Source organism: Pogona vitticeps, chromosome 1, assembly GCF_051106095.1.
Source record: "Pogona vitticeps strain Pit_001003342236 chromosome 1, PviZW2.1, whole genome shotgun sequence".
NCBI classification, from domain to species: domain Eukaryota; kingdom Metazoa; phylum Chordata; class Lepidosauria; order Squamata; family Agamidae; genus Pogona; species Pogona vitticeps.
In genome coordinates, this window is record NC_135783.1 from 353,694,861 (window position 1) to 353,713,883 (window position 19,023).

At 46.3% G+C, this 19,023-nt stretch overlaps 1 protein-coding gene across 2 annotated transcripts in view; it reads left to right on the top strand.

Moving 5' to 3' along the window:
• Positions 1 to 19,023, top strand: part of MAP4K5 (mitogen-activated protein kinase kinase kinase kinase 5) — a 116,591-nt gene that overhangs the window by 50,987 nt on the left and 46,581 nt on the right. For both annotated transcript variants that reach the window (XM_078384326.1, XM_078384328.1), the window contains exons 3-10: positions 2,023 to 2,113; positions 3,112 to 3,176; positions 4,661 to 4,716; positions 12,889 to 12,936; positions 13,079 to 13,121; positions 14,646 to 14,718; positions 16,211 to 16,342; positions 17,567 to 17,629. In XM_078384326.1, coding sequence (XP_078240452.1) covers positions 2,023 to 2,113; positions 3,112 to 3,176; positions 4,661 to 4,716; positions 12,889 to 12,936; positions 13,079 to 13,121; positions 14,646 to 14,718; positions 16,211 to 16,342; positions 17,567 to 17,629 — 571 coding nt within the window. The remainder of the gene's footprint in view (positions 1 to 2,022; positions 2,114 to 3,111; positions 3,177 to 4,660; positions 4,717 to 12,888; positions 12,937 to 13,078; positions 13,122 to 14,645; positions 14,719 to 16,210; positions 16,343 to 17,566; positions 17,630 to 19,023) is intronic.

Sequence of the window (19,023 nt, forward strand, 5' to 3'; positions counted from 1 at the left end):
TCCTTATGCTACACACCTTGTACGGTGTTCATCCTGGGTGAGAAACGGAAGTAAGGACAGGACTTAACACAGTAGCTATCTTGGCTAAAGTGGAGGGGGGGCAACTGGACAGGTGACTCCTTTGGCCAGTTGGAGCTCGGCCAGGTGTAAATGAAGGCCACAAGCCAACAGGTCTTACAACCCCGACTGGCCAAAGTACCGCGAATCTTTCTCAGTGTCCATTCCATTGCACCTTCTTCCAAGCCCATGCGCATTTTCAAACATCCTTGTTTTGTGTTGGGTTGCGAGACTTGGTTTTTTGGATGGCTGCCTGGAAAGGGAAATGTGCCAGAAAATGACAAAGTCAAGATCTTGTGGAATTTCCGGATCCAAACGGATAGACACTATGAACATAACACACCAGACTTAGGAGTGATAGAACAAAGAAAGGTCTGGATTGTTGACATGGCAATTCCAGGAGATGCCAGGGTTGAAAATAAACTAATGAATTATAGAGACATCTCGCTTGTGGACATTTCAGGGGTCCCTGTCGTCATTGGGGCTTCGGGAACAACATCAAGAAATTTCACACACTGTTATAATCAGTTGTAGATTTCAGAAATCACACCACCATCAGAGCTACCCAACCCCCCCCCCCAAAAAAAACTCCAGCCTTATTAGGAACAGCATACATACTGTGCTGATATTTATCGGTTTTTGGTTAGAACTTGTATCTGTTTATAAAATACCAATGTTTTTATAGTTTTGAGTGACTCGGCCCGGTGTTTTTGAATCATAATTATAATAATAGAGCCGTGCTAAGTCAAACCAGGTGCATCTCTAGCCAAGCGTCCTGTTTGCCACAGTGACCCCTCAGAAGACTGGACCCAGTGGGGGAAAGCCCATGAAGGAGGATGTAAACATTGCAGCTTTCACCTACATTTCTTTTATGGTGAAACGGGCAGAGTTGCTGATCTTGAAGGCGGCATTTGGCTGATAGTGGCTCCTAAGCGTGGTCTCCCCATCTCCTGTGCATTTGCTTAATCCGGGTCCAGCAAATTAAAGCCCTTGTAAGAGTGGTGGGCTTCGGTTTGTTGTGGAATTGAAACACCAATAATGTCACTGTGCTGATCCTCTTGGGTGGTGATCCTGGGCATTTGACCCCTCCCTTAGCGGGCAAAGGATGTGCTCCGCTGGTGTGCCACGGCTGCTTATCCTGAGTGGGCTCTTGTCGTGCTTCCACCTGGTCCCAGAAGCTCTCCCTGTCCACGCCAGAGAACTTGCGGGTGGGGAAGTGGCGATCCTGGGCTGTACTAAACCCTCGGGCAAAGCATCTGCTTGCTTCAAAGTTCAGCCTGCCACTGGGGACCCGGCGAGCCCCCATCACGTCTCTCCCTGGCATGCCCACAGTTTTCCTGCAGAACAGCCTTAGCGCTCCTTCCCTTTAAAGAGCCAGTGGGGGGGGCGGTCGGAGCTGACCGGCCTCGTAAGATGTTCCCCAGCCCTTTGGGGGGCCAGAGCGCATTCTTTCCACAGTCACTGCTACAGACGTTCCAGGCTGCCAGCCCAGCCCTCTGGCTGCTGGACCTTCCGAGGACGGTTTCTTGCTTTCAGAGAGAGAGAGAAAATAAAAATAGGGGAAGAGTGGAAAACCAGCCATGCGCGGCGAGGGCCTCTCCGTTTTCAAAGAAAAATGGAAGAGACTTCGCCTCCGTTCAGTGCCAAAGCTCAGACGGCGTCTTGCTGTTCATTCCATGGGTGTTTTGTTGAAAGCATTTTCATGCTCCTGTCGCGGTGTGCGCCTTCTTTCCTTCCTTGCTCAGTATGCTCTTACATGCCTCAATCCGGGCGCCTGCTGCCTCCCACATCACGCTGAGATTAAGTGATGAGTATTCACGACTTTGGTATGTCTCAAGCTGTTGGAATTTCTGAGAGTTTGCACACACACACACACACACACACACACACACACACACAAAAGTCATCTAGGATTTCTTGAACTAGGTGACAACACTCAATGGTGATTTGCAATCTGTTTTCCAGGCGATGACTTCTCATTGATACAGCAAGAAATCTACATGGTTAAGGAATGCAGACACTGCAATATAGTTGCATACTTTGGAAGCTATCTCAGGTAAGGCCCTTTTTGCGTTCCATTTGGTGCATAAATATTTTCAGTGCCAACTTCCTGGAGAGAGAAGCAAAAGCTTTAGGAAATGTGTCTGGAAGGTGCAGCTGCCTGTCCTGTTGGTGGATGTAAGTTTTCAGGTCTGTTCAGAGAGACGTGGCCAGATGGCCGTTTGATAAATAAAGGTTCAAGGCTGAGCGTGCAAGCATTTTTCTTGCCGTTGTTGTGGGTTTTTCGGGCTCTTTGGCCGTGTTCTGGAGGTTGTTCTTCCTAACGTTACGCCAGTCTCTGTGGCCGGTATCTTCAGAGGACAGCACTCTGTGCTCTGGTGCAGTTTGTTTGGGAGTTGAGTGTTTATTGGATCAGCTTTTGTCCTTTTCAGGAGATGGGCGATTGTGGTGATGAGCGGGTGTTTTGTTGTGGGTGTATTGTTGTATTAAGGGGGACAGATTATCTGTCACTGTGATTGATGGGTGTCATTAGAGCCTGAAAAACCCACAACAACCATTAGATCCAGGCCATGAAAGCCTTTGCGAATACATTTTTCTTGCCCCTGAAATACTTTTGGCTGAAGCTGAGGCGGCATATTTCCCATTCCTCTGGAATTGTGCCTTTTATTGGCAAGGACTTTGGGAAGATGTCACAGACTCTGGCTGGACTTGATCTTTTGCCTCCTGGGTGCATTTTTCAAGATGTCCCGTGTCCAGAACGCGTGGAGGAAGACGGCATCTCTGTAGATGTTCACACAGGTGGAGCCAAACGGCGGAATATCCAGAGAAAAATCAATCTGGCCTCATTTGTCTTCCTGTAAAATGAGAATAAAGGCAGCCGGCAGCCACTTAATCCTCACAAAATGTCTGTGCGTGCAGCCAGGGAAATACCGTGTTGTTCCCCCACATTCACACACCTTCAGGCCCTGAGTTTTGCTTGAGATGGGATGGAAATAGAAGAGTGGTTCCCAAACGGCTACAAATAATTTTAATTATTCCTGCTTCATTTCACAGCCGGGAGAAACTCTGGATTTGTATGGAGTACTGTGGTGGAGGGTCCCTTCAAGATATCTACAATGGTACGTGCAAATTTATTGATAAGCACTTCTGGTATGATATTGTTGACCTATTAAGTTGGTGTCTTCATCCTTTTTTAATATGGCATTGATCTGTTGATGGCGCAATAAAGATTTGGTCTCTCTCTGGTACCTGCAAACTTATATATTTCATGGTGATCTTTCTTTCAAGGAGCTGTTGAACTCTGCCTCTTGTTCTCTTAAACCATTCTGAGAGGCAGGATAGGTGGAAGGAATTTGAACCCGGCTCTCCCTTTCTCCAGTGCTCGGTCCACATATTCACAAAGTCCCCGTTCGACCCGTGTTTACTTACACTTCACAGGTTTTTTAAGCATAGCTGCTCTGTGGCTCAATTCCCTGTGAAAGTGCTTGGGTTCACACTCTGTTGAAAGGTGTGAAAAAAATTGGATAACTGCCAGATGAGATTACTGTAAAGCACTGCATGTGGGGCTGCCCTTGAAGACTTTTCCCAGAAGCTTCGGTCAGTTCAAAGCATTCCTTCCTGTTCTTTAATCAGACGAAGGCTGAGAGGCGGAGTGACCATCTAGCGCTATTTTGGGGGCACAATGCAGTGGTTTTGGTCTTAATCAAACCCAAAGAAATCTGGAATATTTAGGGGAGGCAGCTCTCCCTGCTCTGTCTGCTGTCACTGGTAGCATTCTTCCAGTCTCCTTGGCGGGAGGAGAGGCAGTAAAGCACACGAGCCTTAGGCTTTTGCACAGCACACTAAGAAGTGGTGCAGCATCAACCTTTGCTGCAGCTGCTAGGAGGATGATCGCCAGTAACAGAGGCAGGCAATGGCTGACGAAAAAAGATCGCACGGTCCTTTTTCAGAAGAGCGTTTACTTGGGATCTGAAATACAGCGTGTCGGAGTGTGCAGCCTTTTCAGACCTGTGAGCAAGACCATGCGCACAAGAGGCATGGCTTGCCAATGATTTTTCCCTCCTGGTCAGGAGCGAGCACTGCGCTTCTTTCCTAGGAAGTTTTGATATTTCACATACATTTCATTTCGTTTCATTCTGTTTCTTAACATCCGGCGTGTCCACGGAATCTTACATTAAAAGACAATGGTTAGTCTTTAAGTATGCCACAACGTTTTTGTCTTTTTTTCTGTTTTGTTTTGTTTCTTTGGATTTTTGCCTGATAGGCTCCCTAGGAAGGAAAGACTGCAAGAAGGGGTGTGTGTGGAGGAGGCCCGTGGGTGGGGATGATTATATTGCTGTGGCCAGACATAAAGGTGCTTGACCTCCGGACACCAGTTGCACACCCCTGGGAGCACAGAGCGGGTACCAAGGGAGAGGCTAGGGTTTGGAAGTTTCAGACTACAACTCCCAGAATCCTCCTGCCCTCTGCTCTGCTTGTAAGCATTCTGAAAGGCGTAGTCCTGGTTGGACTGTGTGATCAAAAAGGAAGTTGCCATGACTTTGATGCACTTTGACAGTGCCACTGTGTATATCCACTGTTCTAAGTTTGTGTTTTCTTTCAGTAACGGGTCCTCTGTCGGAGTTACAGATTTCATACGTTTGCAGAGAGACGTTGCAGGTAGGACGTTGCGCTGTGCCTTGGGCTGGCCTGAGAAATACCGTTCACAGTGGGTCTGAATGTATTCCTTTATTTTATTTTTCATGCTTAGGTTCTCTGGATGATGCACAAAACGCCTCCTAGGGAACGGATAATAACAAAAATCATAGTACAGTGCTAATAAAATAGCCCGGAATGAAATAGGCAAAGTAAAATGAGCAGTGTAGCAGAAAAAGTACAGTGTGTAATGAAAGCACAACGAAACCACCAGCGAAAAAATAGAGCCGCCCTCCCGGCTGAAATGGTTAGGCAGAAAGCAGCTCCCCAGGGTCGTTTTGGTAGCCTTTGGCTACACCAGTCTACTCCCTTCTCTTCCAACTGAACAGTTTCCGCAGCGAAAAATAAATATGTAATCAGAGCTCCCATACACTTAATATAAAATAATAATAATGTGCCATCAAGTTGGTTCTGACATGGTGAACCTTTCCAGGGTTTTCTAAAGTAGCCATAACTCAGAAGTGGTTTTTCATTCCTTTCTCCTGGGACTACTGTGCAGCTGGCCCAAGGCTACCCAGGCTGGCTCTTCTCCCTGGAGGCCCTGCGGGGAATCGAACTCCCAACCTCTGGCTCTGTAGCCAGATAAGCTCAGCTACTGAGCTATCCAGACGGCTCCCTACACTTAGATTTGCCTTTTAAATAGGTTGCAGGGCTCTCTGTGTTCCTAACACCAATTTTTCCAAAAACCGCCAGGGCAGTTCTAGCCGTTTCCAGCTTCATTTGTTTTAATTTTTTGTGGCTTCACTTGTTTTAATTTTTGGAGGACCCTGAGGGCAGGAAATGGGCCCCGAGACCTCTCACAGTTGTCTGCTCTTGGAGTAAACAAACAGAAACGGTGGTGTTTGTGTGGGCACTGGGAAGACGGTAACGTAGGCACTGGCGCCATCCTTTCTAGGGCGGGAGCTCTACAGATGCCCACAATGGCCACCCAGCCTTGCCTCTTTCAAGGGGTGGCCGTTTTCGGAGAGGAGTCTCGGCTGGTGTTCTTTAGGGTTCCGCAAGGAAGGAAGAAGTCAGAAGGCTGCAAATAGGTTTTGGTGAATCAATTGCTGAATTTTTTAAAAGGACTAGCCAGTGAAGTAGCTTTCCTTTGGAGCCCCTGTTCCAATGCCTGAGCCCCCTTGAGTCCCAGTTTTGCGAGGAGGATATAAATTATGTTTTGTTGTTGTTTAGTCCTTTAGTCATGTCCGACTCTTCGTGACCCCATGGACCAGAGCACGCCAGGCCCTCCTGTCTTCCACTGCCTCCCGGAGTTGGGTCAAATTCATTTTGGTCGCTTTGATGACCCTGTCCATCCATCTCGTCCTCTGCCGTCCCCTTCTCCTCTCGCCTTCACTCTTTCCCAACATCAGGGTCTTTTCCAGGGAGTCTTCTCTTCTCATGAGATGGCCAAAGTACTGGAGCCTCAGTTTCAGGATCTGTCCTTCCAGTGAGCACTCAGGGTTGATTTCCTTTAGAATGGATAGGTTTGTTCTCCTTGCAGTCCAGGGGACTCTCAAGAGTCTCCTCCAGCACCACAATTCAGAAGCATCCATTCTTCGGTGGTCAGTCTTCTTCCAAACCTGTTGTTGCTTAGTCGTGTCAGACTCTTCATGACCCCCAAACCAAGCAGCCTCCATATATGCCCAGTGTTGACTTAGCCCCACTGCATGGCCATGCTGAGTGAAGATGCCACGTTAGAGAAAGTTTGGGATTCTTCCTTGTTCTAAGGAGGAACTTCTGCTTCCTTGAAGCTGCGGATTTTGTGAATTTACCCGAAGGGAAGATTTTTCGAAGGAACCGAACATATGTGACTTCAAGTCCTGTAGCCAAAAAAAAAAAAGCTTTACACGGGTTTTTCTGACATCAAAGTTTACAGTAAGCGAGAGCACGAGAGCTTTATACAAAGGCACAGGAACTAAAAATATCTTTGCCTGGAAGCAAACATTGGCGGAGGTCTCCTTTCCAGACTTCCAGTTCATGGCTCTGTTTTGTCCACTGGACGGAGATGGAAGGCCTGGATGTAGGAAACGTCTGTGGAGATCCAAGGTCTGTCCGTCTGTTTTATTTCTATACTCCCTTTCTTTGATCAAGGGGATCAAGCTGGTTCACAGGGGTTGAAATGGGCTTGCTTTGTGTAGTTGCTCCCAACTGAGCAGGCCCAGTGGACCCATGGGACTTAGTTGACTCACCCAGTCTCACTGATTTAATATGTGAGCTATTTGGAGGCAACTTTCTGCCCCTAAGAAAGGGGATTTCAGCCAACAAAATACAAGTTAAAAAGGCAATCAATAAATACACAATTTAAAACAATTAAATTTACAGTAATATTTTTAAAAATAGTCACACAGAGTGCAAAAAGTATCTTTAAAGCACACTTTAAAAATCACAAAAAAATCTATATTTGAAAGGTGGATTCTTTTTTAAAAAATTATTCCCTGTGTAATTTTTGGGAAGGGAAGCAAACGGCTCTGGTTTTAAAATCACAATTAAGGTCTTCTGATTGAGTTCTTTACTGAGATACGGTCAGGTAATCAGCCAAGGTGATATCTTTTGGGTATTGTGGGTGTGCTGGATAGCTCAGTGGTTATTCCCCATGGAGCCGCGAGCAAGGAGAGCCAGCCTGGGTGGCCTTGGGCCAACTGCACCATCCCAGGGCTGCCCCAGAAGAAGCATACCTCTGCATATTCTTTACTTGGAAAACCCTGAAAAGGGTCTCAGTGTAAGTCAAAACTGACTTGATCGCACACAGTTATTATTTTTGCAGCACTGCTTTTAGCACAGATTAGGAAAGACCAAAAAGGGGGGGGGTTATTCACACAACACATATAATTAATTGGAATTTGCTGCGACGTTGTTTTCAATGGCCAATGATTTACATGACTTTAAAAGAAAATTAGATAAACATGCAAGTGGGAAGGAAGAGACACTTGGTTTCTATTACTGTGCAGTCCTACCAGTGTCTGCTCAGAATAAATTCTCCTTTGTTCAGCCTGGCATTTTTTTGAACAATGGGTGTAAGGTTGCAGCATGGGAGGTATATAAAGCCTCCAAAGTCTGGTGCAGTATACTGCAAGAGTACCAGCTTTAGGAAAGCAGAAAGCAGGATAGGCTGTTTGCTCCCAGATGCATCTTCACCTTCTTCCCTTCTTGCTGCAGAGATGCTTGGATTGTAGCAGTTTATTAATTTAATGTTTATGAGTTGTAATTGGTTTTTTATTTGAATCGTTTTCCTCTTTAGTTTATTAAATTGAATTTTATTGGTAAATTATTATAGTGGTTTTATTATTGGTTAATTTATCGTGGTATTTCTTTTGGGACGTTCTCGGCTTTGGTCTTATTTTTGAAACTTTTTGTAACTTGGCAGCCCTTGGTTTGGTGAGCTGGGAGAGAGAATCGAACCAGTGCCCCCTGGGAGAGGAATGTGAAACCGACACTCCTGACTGGTGTTTGCAGTCTGCATTTTAGAGCTCACTTTTAAGCCCACCACAGATACCGAAAACCACAGATGATAGCAAACACACTATATATGTACAGTACAGTGGTGCCTCGCTTAGGGAGCACTCCGTTTAGTGACAAAATCGCTTTGCGATGAACTTTTTGCGATCGCAAAAGCAATCGCTTTGCGATGTTCCCTATGGGGGAATTTCTCTTTGAGATGATCGGTTCACTGCTTCAGGAACCGATCATCACAAAGCGACCAGTTTCGCACAGCTGATTGGCGGTTTCAAAATGGCCGCCTGCTGTTTTCTGGGACGGATTCCACGCTTAAAAGGCACCGAAAATGGCCACGCTATCGAGGGTCTTTGCTGAACGGTGAGTTTTAAGCCCCTAGGAACGCATTAATCAGGTTTTAATGCGTTTCTATATTCTTTTTAATATCGCATAGTGACATTTTCGTTCAACAGCGATTTTTTGCGTAACGAATTAACTTCGCAATGCGAGGCACCACTGTATATAGCATATATAGAATGGTAAAAGGAAAAAACAGAAAAAAAATTTCATGAGCATTACCAGAACTGGCCACTAGAACAAATATTCATGGTATGGTCTCTTTCTCCCTCTAGTGGCTAGTTCTGGTTAAACATGTGAAAATATTTTTTTCTGGAATTTTTTCTTTCAATATTTTTAATATTTCCAACCTGTGGATAAGATAGTGATCCCATGGATATGGGGGTCCTACTGTACACAATTTTAGTGGTCTAATAAAAGGTATCGCTAGCTCTTGTTTTTGTAACATAAAATGTGATCCAGGCATTGAAATGAAATGCTCATCATTCGAGTTGCTTCTCAGGACATCTGAAGAACCTTTGTAGGAAACAGAACACTGGGCTTGGCGGATCTTTGGTGTGATCTGAGACAAAGCTTGGAAAAGTTATTACTTTAAAGATATTTTTCTCCCTCCTTTGTTTATTCATTCATTCATTGATTGATTCATTCATTTATTCATTCATTGCATTTTTATCCCACCCATCTTGGGGCAGGGCACTACTCTGGGCAACCAATAGCGATAAGGAGAAATAATAACCCATCCACCCAATAGAGATGGGCATGAACCGCCGGTTCAGCAGTATGTTTATTGGCCAGACGGGTGTTTGGCGGTTCCCAGCCCACCCTCTGCCAACAGGTGCCCCTCCCGAGGCAGTGCCCGGAGAAAGCTGAGCCAGGGTGCTGCCTCTGAGTGGGTGCCAGTCCACCGGGTGATTCATGCCCATCTCTAGCACCCAATTAAAAAACCAACGGAAAGGCCACAGAGGCAACGGCAGAGAAAACTCGCTTAAAAACACATGGGGGTGTGAATATATTCAAGGGGGAGAGGAACATTACCAGAGACCTCTTTGAAAAGCTTGGTTTCCACCCCTTTCCGGCCAGTCAGAAGGGAGACAGCCTGGTGGAATATCAACAGGCAACCCGTTCCATGAATAACGAGGACGGTTGGCCCCAGTCTGCTGTCAGTGTGTTTCACTGGATTTGGGGTCATTCCCCTTGGATCTGGGGTTGTAGGGAGGCGTTATGGTTAACCACCTGGAGTAATGCATTGCACCCCATCAGGCAGTATGCAAATCACTGAAAGAAAGGAAGAAATGTGGGCTTCAGCTCCCCTGATTCTCCAGCTGGCATGGCTATAGTATGCTAAGGGCCGGGCAGCCTTCCCAGACGATGCTGGCTAGAGCCTCCTGGAAGCTTATCGTCCAAAGAAGAAGTGTTTTGAAGCCCTGATCCAGAACCCCTTTCTCAGTTTCTGTTGATTTTATTGGCTGTTTCTCTTGTCAGCATCAGGACCTCAGAGGAGGCACTTTAGATCCATGCCAGCCATCTTTCATATGGCCAGAAGCCCAGTTAGCAAGAGACAAGGGTGCCCTCACACGTCTGCCCCTTTAGCTCGTGTCCCCCATCCATTGATAGGGAGGACTGTGAGCAAAAAAAAACCACCAAAAACCGCCCGTCGCCAGCATCCTTGAAGCAAAGCGGTTCAAAGTGCTCCCCTCACACCTTGTGTGTTTCGGTGCAGAACGGCTTTAAATCTCATTCGGAAAGGCCAGCAGACTTTTGGACCTTGGAAAATTTTAAAAAATGATTGTATCCTTATTTTTCAACATTTTGTGGTTGTTTTCTAAACAGAGTGTTTCTAAAACGTATGTATGGGGACCCTAATAAGTTATTCTGTATAACACAAACGCATCTGAACTCAGAGAAATCCAGACAGTACCTAATGGTAAGGGTAGTCTGACAAGATCTAAACTATTCAAAAATAATTCCCTTAGACAGTTCTTAACGCAAGGTTTTAGTTTCGCTGTAATCATAACTGGACACAAGAAACGGAACAGCCTTAAATTATTAACAATGGATGTAAGCTTTGAACTTTTGTCTGGCCTTACAAAAATTCCAGTAATAAATGGCGATTAAGTCTCTCATTCACAAATATTTGCATTGCATGTGTGTTTCCTGCTCTACAATACCTAATGGCTGATGACTGGGTCATAAAACTGAAATGTGCCAAATTTTTAGTCCAGTCATTGCCTCAGCCCAGGAGTTCCAACAGATTTCCAGGTTTTATTGATTCATACTCTGGGAAATCATAAGCTGCAACACGTTCCTCTCTTTCTTATCAAAAGGATCCTTCGGGTCATTAAGCAAGCCTAATTTAGCAATTGAAGTCATTGCTTTTCCCAGAAATTCTTGATTATTATTTTCGCTACCTTCCAAAAGTGCTTATATTTAACCTCCTGCCAAATATATATATAGACAACTTAGTCTGATCTCTCTCTAGCGTTGATTAGGTGGTAACCCTGTATTCCTTTACATATGAGTAAGTCCCATGGTACACAGTGCATAAGATTGCACTGCTAATCCATATATTGATGAGCAGAAGTATAGTACTACTGATATGTCATCTTGAGTATTGGGTCCAGTTCTGGACACCCCACTCCCAAGAAGGATGCTGACAGATTGGAACAAGTTCAGAGGAGGGTGACAAGAATGATTGGGGGCTGAAAACCAAGCCATGTGAGGAATGGCTGAAAGAACTGGACATGTTTTGCCTTGAGAAAAAGGAGACAGAGGGGAGATAGGAGAGCACTTTTCAAATACAGTGGTGCCCCGCATAGCGACGATAATCCGTTCCAAAAAAATTGTCGCTATACGGATTCGTTGCTATGCGGGGCAAAGAAGCCCATAGGAACGCATTGAAACGCCTTCAATGCGTTCCTATGGGCAAAAAACTCACCGTTCTGCGGAAATCCTCCATGAGGCCACCATTTTCGCTGCGCGGTATGCGAGGAAAGGGCACGAAAACACAGCGGGCGGCCATTTTTCTGGTGGCCATTTTGGAACCGCCGATCAGCTGTTTTTAAAACATCGTTATGCGATAATCTGTAAGTGAAACGCTTACCGATCATCGCAAAGCAATGTTTTACCATTGAAAACATCGTTATGCGATCGCTTTTGCGATCGCAAAAACCTCATCGCTATGCGGATTCGTCGTTAAACGAATCGCTCGTTATGTGGGGCACCACTGTATTTGAAAGGCTGTCATCCAGAGGAGGGGCAGGATCTGTTCTCAATCATCCCAGAGTGCAGGACACACAACCATGGGCTCAAATCAAAGGAAGCCAGATTTCGGTTGAATATCGGGAAAACCTTCCTAACTGTTAGAGCAGTACGACAGTGGAATCAGTGACCTCAGGAGTGGGTGAGCACTCCAGCCCTGGAGGCATTCGAGAGAAACTTAGACAATCACTTGGCAAATACCCTTTATTATTAGTAGTAGTAGTATTGGTTTTATTAATATTTATATCAAGCAAGGGGTTGGACTTGATGGCCTTATAGCCCCTTCCAACTTCACTAGTCTATGATTCTGTGTCATGATTTTTTGCTAGTGGCTGTTCCTTAAGGAAACTGATAAACGGTACTTACTGTATGGCAGAAACCAGAATCCTGTTGGCTTCCAGGATTGTGTAAAGGCAGTTGCACAAACAGTTCTACCCATTTTGCAGTGTCCACTGTGTTCTTGGTCAGTCCCAATTCTGTAGTCAGCTGTGTGATGGGCAGCCAGCAAAAAACAGCTTGTGTGGTTTCCCTGATGTGTGAGGTTTTCTCAATAAGATTTTGGCCATAATCATGATTTTTTTCCAAAAAAGTTAGCGTTCATCTTCTTTAAATAGTTTGAAAACTGTTTTCATTCATTGCTTGTAACTTGTGTTTTAATTTTATAACATGAGGGTGTTTTTAAAGCTTTTATTTGTTTTAATTCATACTGTGAACCCCCTTCAGTCTGCCCACTGAGAGAATAGGGTGGGATCTAAATGGGGAGAAAGCGAATCTTGTGGCATAGAGGTTAAATTGTAGTCTTGCTGGGATTTCACCCGGGTTCCATTAAGGTTGACTCTTTCCCAACTCGGTGAAGTGAGTATACCAGCTTTCTTGGGGGCAAAATGTTTCTTGTGCATTATGTTGTAAGCATGCCAAAGAGTGTTCCAAGCACTCGAGACTAGTGTAAAATAAAATCAAATTGCGATGGCATCCAAAATCTATCTCTGCTGACAGTTGCTGATTGTTTCACATCATCTCATGGTTGAATCATCCCCTGGTTGCTTTCCATTAAGTACGCCACCTTCAAGTTACATCCTCATTTTTGCTTCTTTTTTTGCCACCTAGGGACTGGCGTATTTGCACATGAAAGGCAAAATGCATCGGGACATTAAGGTAAGTGATTCCACAAGAAATCTCTTGTTCTCTTTGGAAAAAAAAACAGCTTTAGTAGGTTAAGCAAGTGGCCAAAAACCTTTGATTATTATTATTATTTTTTTAGGGTGCAAACATTGATTATTATTATTTTTTTTTTTAGGGTGCAAACATTCTGCTCACTGACCATGGAGACATCAAGTTAGGTAAGTGTGCTGGCTCTCCTTACGTGTAACACTCTCAGGCATGGTTACCCTCTGGGCCATATATAGCAATAGACAGATACCTACCAGAATCCCCATCTTGATGTAGGGGCGCTCACCACTTTGGTCCGTGCCCTTGTAGTCTCGAGATTACACAGGCACGCCTGTCAGCTGGGCTGCAGTGTGAGAAGGTGGCTGTGGCGGAGGAGGAACACTAAGAGGTGCCACCAGGTAGGGAGGCGAAGGGGGCAGACGGGGGGGCGGGGGTGTTCGTTTCCCATTCCCCTGGGCACAAAGCTTTTTAAAGAAACAAACCAGTTTGTGGTTTATTTTTTTTAAAAAAAGCTCAGAAAGCTTGTGATTAGCCACGAACCACCGTTTTTTTTTTTTTCTGATTCTTACCAATCTCTAGTCACCCACAAGCCAGGACTAGAGCAAGTAAATATGCCACGTCCTAGCCTAAAGTTTAGCTAGCTGAACTACCTAGCAGTTCAGCCCGTCAGCTGCAGGCATTTGGGCTAGCTGGGAAGTGAACCCAGCTGCAGGATTTGGCCCCCGAACTTCCTGAAAGGCCAAGCTTTTTCCCCAGTAGGCCCCTACTCTTGAGGAGTGCTGTTTCCCTAGAAGTGTTTCCCTTCGACTGAGTCCTCCTTCCGGGAGCTTCGAAACTCCCGCGTGCTTTGTACCCTTCTGTGTTCTTGTCGATTGGGAGGTGGTCAGCCTCCTGGGCCCCCTCACGATCCAGGACCAGTGAGATCGAGGAGTTCCTTTTCCCTGACCGTCCAGAGTGTTCTCGGTTATCCTCACTAGAGGACTCATCTCACTGGCCTTGACATTAAGGCCAAAGATACTCTTGTAGAGCCATGGAGACCATCCAAGGGCTGTGTCGCTGTTATCCACCCCAGATGGACCTTTTTTCCCTCCCTTTGGGTTGTTTGGCCGATGGAAGAAAAACTGGCCCTGGATGGGGTTGATTGCCTAGCGCCTGTCTCGTCACCCAGGGAGCAGACTCTCTGGTCTTTAGATCAGCTTTGCAACCCCTGAATAAGTATTTAGATTTTATTAAAAGTAACATAGTTAAAGAATTAATACGTAAACAGATGAATGTATGAGGTAGTGCTTAAAAGAAGAAGGGGTGGGGTTGGGTACCCTGGCTGACCTGTGAGGGAGGGGCAAGGCTGCTTACTGACTCCGCCCCGTGCTGGACAGAATAGACAATCTACATCGGCAGGGAGTTGGACTGGATGACTCTTGGCATCCTTTCTAGCTCTGAGGCTGTGTCTTTTTTGTGTTTGCCATGGAAAAGGGAGTGCTGGGCAGAGGCCAGACTCATGCCAGTGGTGTTGAGAAACCAGTTACGTACAGAAGAAAAGTTACTTTTTGGAGTTCCCGCCCAGAATCCCTCCCCCCCCAGTCTTTCTACTGGGCAGAGTGACTGGGCTTTCCTGAGAGTGACCCTTTCCCTTGGGTTTATGTGTAAACTGGAAGGGCAGCTTCTAGCAACCTCTTCCGTTCTTTCTCCCGCAGCTGACTTTGGCGTAGCAGCAAAAATAACCGCCACCATTGCAAAGAGGAAGTCGTTTATCGGCACCCCTTACTGGTAATTGAATTCCTTGGGTTTATTGGAAGGAGGTCCTTCAACCTGAGCTGGGGGGTTCTGGGGAAGGCTGTAGATTTTGAAATGAAGGCATCCAGTAGACGTAGTGGTCCCCAACCTTGGGCCTCCAGATGTTCTTGGACTTCAACTCCCAGAAATCCTGGCCAGCAGAGGTGGTGGTGAAGGCTTCTGGGAGTTGTAGTCCAAGAACATCTGGAGGCCCAAGGTTGGGGACCATTGTGTGGACAGGAGCAGACCTGGGCCGCTGAGCCCTTTTCTGTCTTTGCCAGATTGGTCCTCCTGCTGGGTTTTACCTGTTCAGGTGGGTGCTGAACAGCAGAGGTCCTGTTCTCCTACTAAACTCGTTCATCGTTCACATTCGTGACTCTTGGGAAACATCCGCCCATGGGAGGGAGGGCAAGGCGTGAACCAGACACGCATGGATCCCAAAGTCATAATGACTTTCCCTATCTGGATGGTCTTTTTCCTTTTGGTCTGCTTCAAACCAAAAAGCAGCAGAAAGCAAACCCACAAAGCGCCCTTTTGATAAAAACTGATTCGTTCCCAATGGGCATCTCGCCTGACGTGGCTTGAGAGACTCTTTTGAAGAACTTAGTGGCTGGAATCTGGTTGGTCTTCATGTAAGGTTTGTGTAACTCGCTGCAGCTAATTGTGGCTAATGGATGAGGCCCCAGAGGCACATCCGTCTTGCATAATTAGGCCTAGGGCCAAACGTGTGTCCTATATCGAATCAGGCACTTGTGTCAAGTTGCCACAATTAGCTGTGGCACCTTAGGCAGAACTGAGAAGGATTTTACGTAATCTCTGAGAATTCAACATATTTTTTTCCACCTTAAAAAAAAGCAACCACAGAGGGCTTCTAGCCCTCATATTTACAGAGGCAAGTTTTGAAGTTTGCTAACCGATCTGCATTTCTGAATAACCTGGTGTGATCATGTTACTCTGGTGTAAATCGAAAATTCGCAGCACGCATGTTTGGACCAGCTGAGTCACGTCTTCCCTCAAGGAACTCATGGAGAATTATTCTGTCGGATCCTCAGTGCTATCTTTGAGATGCCGTAACCGGAACTCTAGAGCGGATCCTGTAGAGACAGCTGAGGCCAGACAAAGTGGTTGTGTTCAGACCTGCGCAGAAATGGATGAACTCAAAGCCCTCCTTTATTTCTTAGTACAGCTCCCGGTGTCCCACAGTGTGGAGGTTGTTCCAAGATTGTAAGCAATGCAGGGCTGGCTTAGTCAAGTAGATCAGAGATGCTGGATGGGTCGCGGGTGGCTTAGAACAGTGGTTTTTAACCTTGGGTTACTCTGGGAGTTGGACTGCAACTCCCAGAAGCCTTCACCACCAGCTGTGCTGGCTGGAGTTTCTGGGAGTTGCAGTCCAAAAACACCTGAGTAGCCAAGGTTAAGAACCACTGGCTTAGAAGAGCCGACGTGTGCTTGCTGTCGGATGACGGTGGTCCTTCCTTCCTTTCAGGATGGCCCCGGAAGTGGCTGCGGTCGAGAAGAATGGTGGCTACAACCAACTCTGTGATATCTGGGCCGTGGGCATAACAGCCATCGAGCTGGCAGAGCTGCAACCGCCCATGTTTGAGCTTCACCCCATGAGGTCTGTGGGCATTCCTTAACTGTGCAAATCTCCCCTTTAACTGTGTAAATGTTTCGCCTGTGGAGCATAATTCATAGGGAAACCGAGTGTGCAAAATCCTGTTTGCGCCGTCACTGGGGTAAAGCACATTGGGTCATTGGAAATAATTAGTTTAAATGGATGGATGGATGGATGGACTGGGAGATATGATGGATGGATGGATGGATGGATGGATGGATGGATGGATGGATGGATGGATGGATGGATGGATGGATGGATGGATGGATGGATGGATGGATGGATGGATGGATGGATGGATGGATGGATGGATGGATGGACGGACGGACGGACGGACGGACTGAGAGATAGGATGGATGGGTGGATGGACTTTGCTTGGGCAAAGACTTCTAATCGTCACAGAAGTGTGAATGAACCTTTTTATCGGTGCCACATTTGCATTTGCACACGGGGACCCTAGCATGTATAAATACCATATTTTTCCATGTATAAGATGCCCCCATGTATAAGACACGCCCCCCCCCCACTTTTCTAACCCAAAATTAAGAAATTAAGTGGAGCTTAGCAAGTGTAGGGGGAAAGGGATCAAAGTGCTGCAGGATTGCTTTGATCCCTGCTTTCCCCTCCACTTGTTTTTGTTCTTTCCTCAGCTTACTTCCATGTATAAGACGACCCTCAATTTTTAGTCTAAAGATTTTAGACAAAAGTATAGCCTTATACATGGAGAAATACAGTACAGTGGTGCCCCGCATAGCGATCGCTCTGTTTAACGAAGAAATCGCTTTGTGACGATGTTTTTGCGATCACTTAGCAATGGTCCCTATGGGGAAAATTCACTGTGCGATGATCGCAGGGAAGCGATCATCGCAAAGCCCCCATTTTCGGCCAGCTGATCGGCGGTTCCAAAATGGCCGCCGGGTAAACAAAATGGCCACCCGCTGTGTTGCTTCGCTTTAGAGGCACCGAAAATGGCCACCCCTATGGAGGATTTTCACTTAAAGTTAGTTTTTAAGCCTATAGGAATGCATTAATGGCGTTTTAATGCGTTTCTATGGGCTTTTTAATATCGCTTAGTGATGAAATCGCTTAGCAGTGATTTTTGCTGCACGGATTAACATCGCTAAGCGAGGCACCACTGTACTTTCCTCTGAGATGCCGCTGGTGTTTTCCAGTTTTCCCGCAATAGACTGAACATGGCTATCCCCCCCCCCTTTTCTTCTGTTTCAGGGCCCTTTTTCTAATGTCCAAAAGCAACTTCCAGCCTCCAAAGTTAAAGGAAAAAGCCAAGTGGTGAGTCTGAGCGTGTCTTCCTTGTCTTGGCGCTCTTCTCCTTGATGGGTGCTGTGGTCCTTTCTTCACCTCAGATACCTGGGGTGAATGGAAGTACATAGAATCATAGAATCATTGTTATTGGAAGGGGCCTATAAGGCTATCAAGTCCAACCCTCTGCTCTGTGCAGGAATACAAATTAAAGTAGATCCGAGAGAGGGTGATCCAGTTTTCTCTTGAACGCCTCCGCTTCTCGAGATCATGGGCTCCATTGTCGTCCTGCTCTAACAGTTAAGAAGTTTCCCCCCCGATATTCAGCCTAAATCTGGCTTTCTGTAGAAGCCCCTTTGAAGGTCAGTTGGGCTCCTTGAAGACGGGATCTAGGCCAGAACAAGGAAGTCTGGATTCCTCCTATAAAGAACGTTAGGGATCTAGATTCTTTGGGGGTGGGGGGAAATAAGCCCCTGCCCTGGGGTCATCCACCCCTAGAGCAGTCAGACCTCTTCAACCCTTCATCCACACACACACACACACAGAGAGAGAGAGAGAGAGAGAGAGAGAGAGAGAGAAAAGAGGACACTGCTAGGATATGGGCTGGGACATCGTGTAGGGGAAGAAGGCAGGTGTTCTCAAAGTCCTTGATGCAGCCCAAGGCAGAATTGAAACCCCCAGTATGGGAATACCCCTGGAAACCTTGTCACCACTGACAAGGCACTGGTCCAGGACAGAAAGTGGCCTGAAGAGGAGACAGGAGGAGCACCGGGAGGAGATGTGACCTCTGCTGATCTTTGGCTGACAGCCTTCCGAAGGGCATCTCTCTTTTTCTCTTTCTCTCTCTCTCTCTCTCTCTCTCTCTTCCTTTCTTTCTCTCTCTCTTTCTCTTTCTCTTGGTCTCAGTTGACATTTCGGGTCTCCTTCCTCTCTTCTCCACCCACCCCCGTCTCCACCTTCCGAAGCAGCAGCATGCAATGCAAACATCCCTGAAGAAGGTGGATCAATCATGTCTGATTTTTGGCTTCCCAGGGATTGAGATCGATCAGAACGCCTGCCTCTGCAAGGCCTGCAACCATGATCTCAGGAGGGAGAAAGAGGTCTATGCGGTGGGGTGGGGGGTGGGGTTTGTTTCCAAGCAGGCCAGACTCCCCTCCTTTCCTTTTAGGGAAGCTCTGTTTGTATCCGATAGGAATGAAAATGCTGTCTGAGTCTAGATGGTTTGGATGCAGTTCCCATTTTGCATTTTATTGGTCTCCCCGTGGTCTCCGGCTCTTCTGTCACACCACGAGTTGCTTTCCCTCTTTGTCTGTTTTCCTAATAGGCTGCTCAGTAGGAGTTTGGTTTGGATTGCAATATTAGCCATATTTTCCAGGGCCCAGAGAGCAGAACCACATTCCTTTTGCTACAGATGTTTTTGCTGT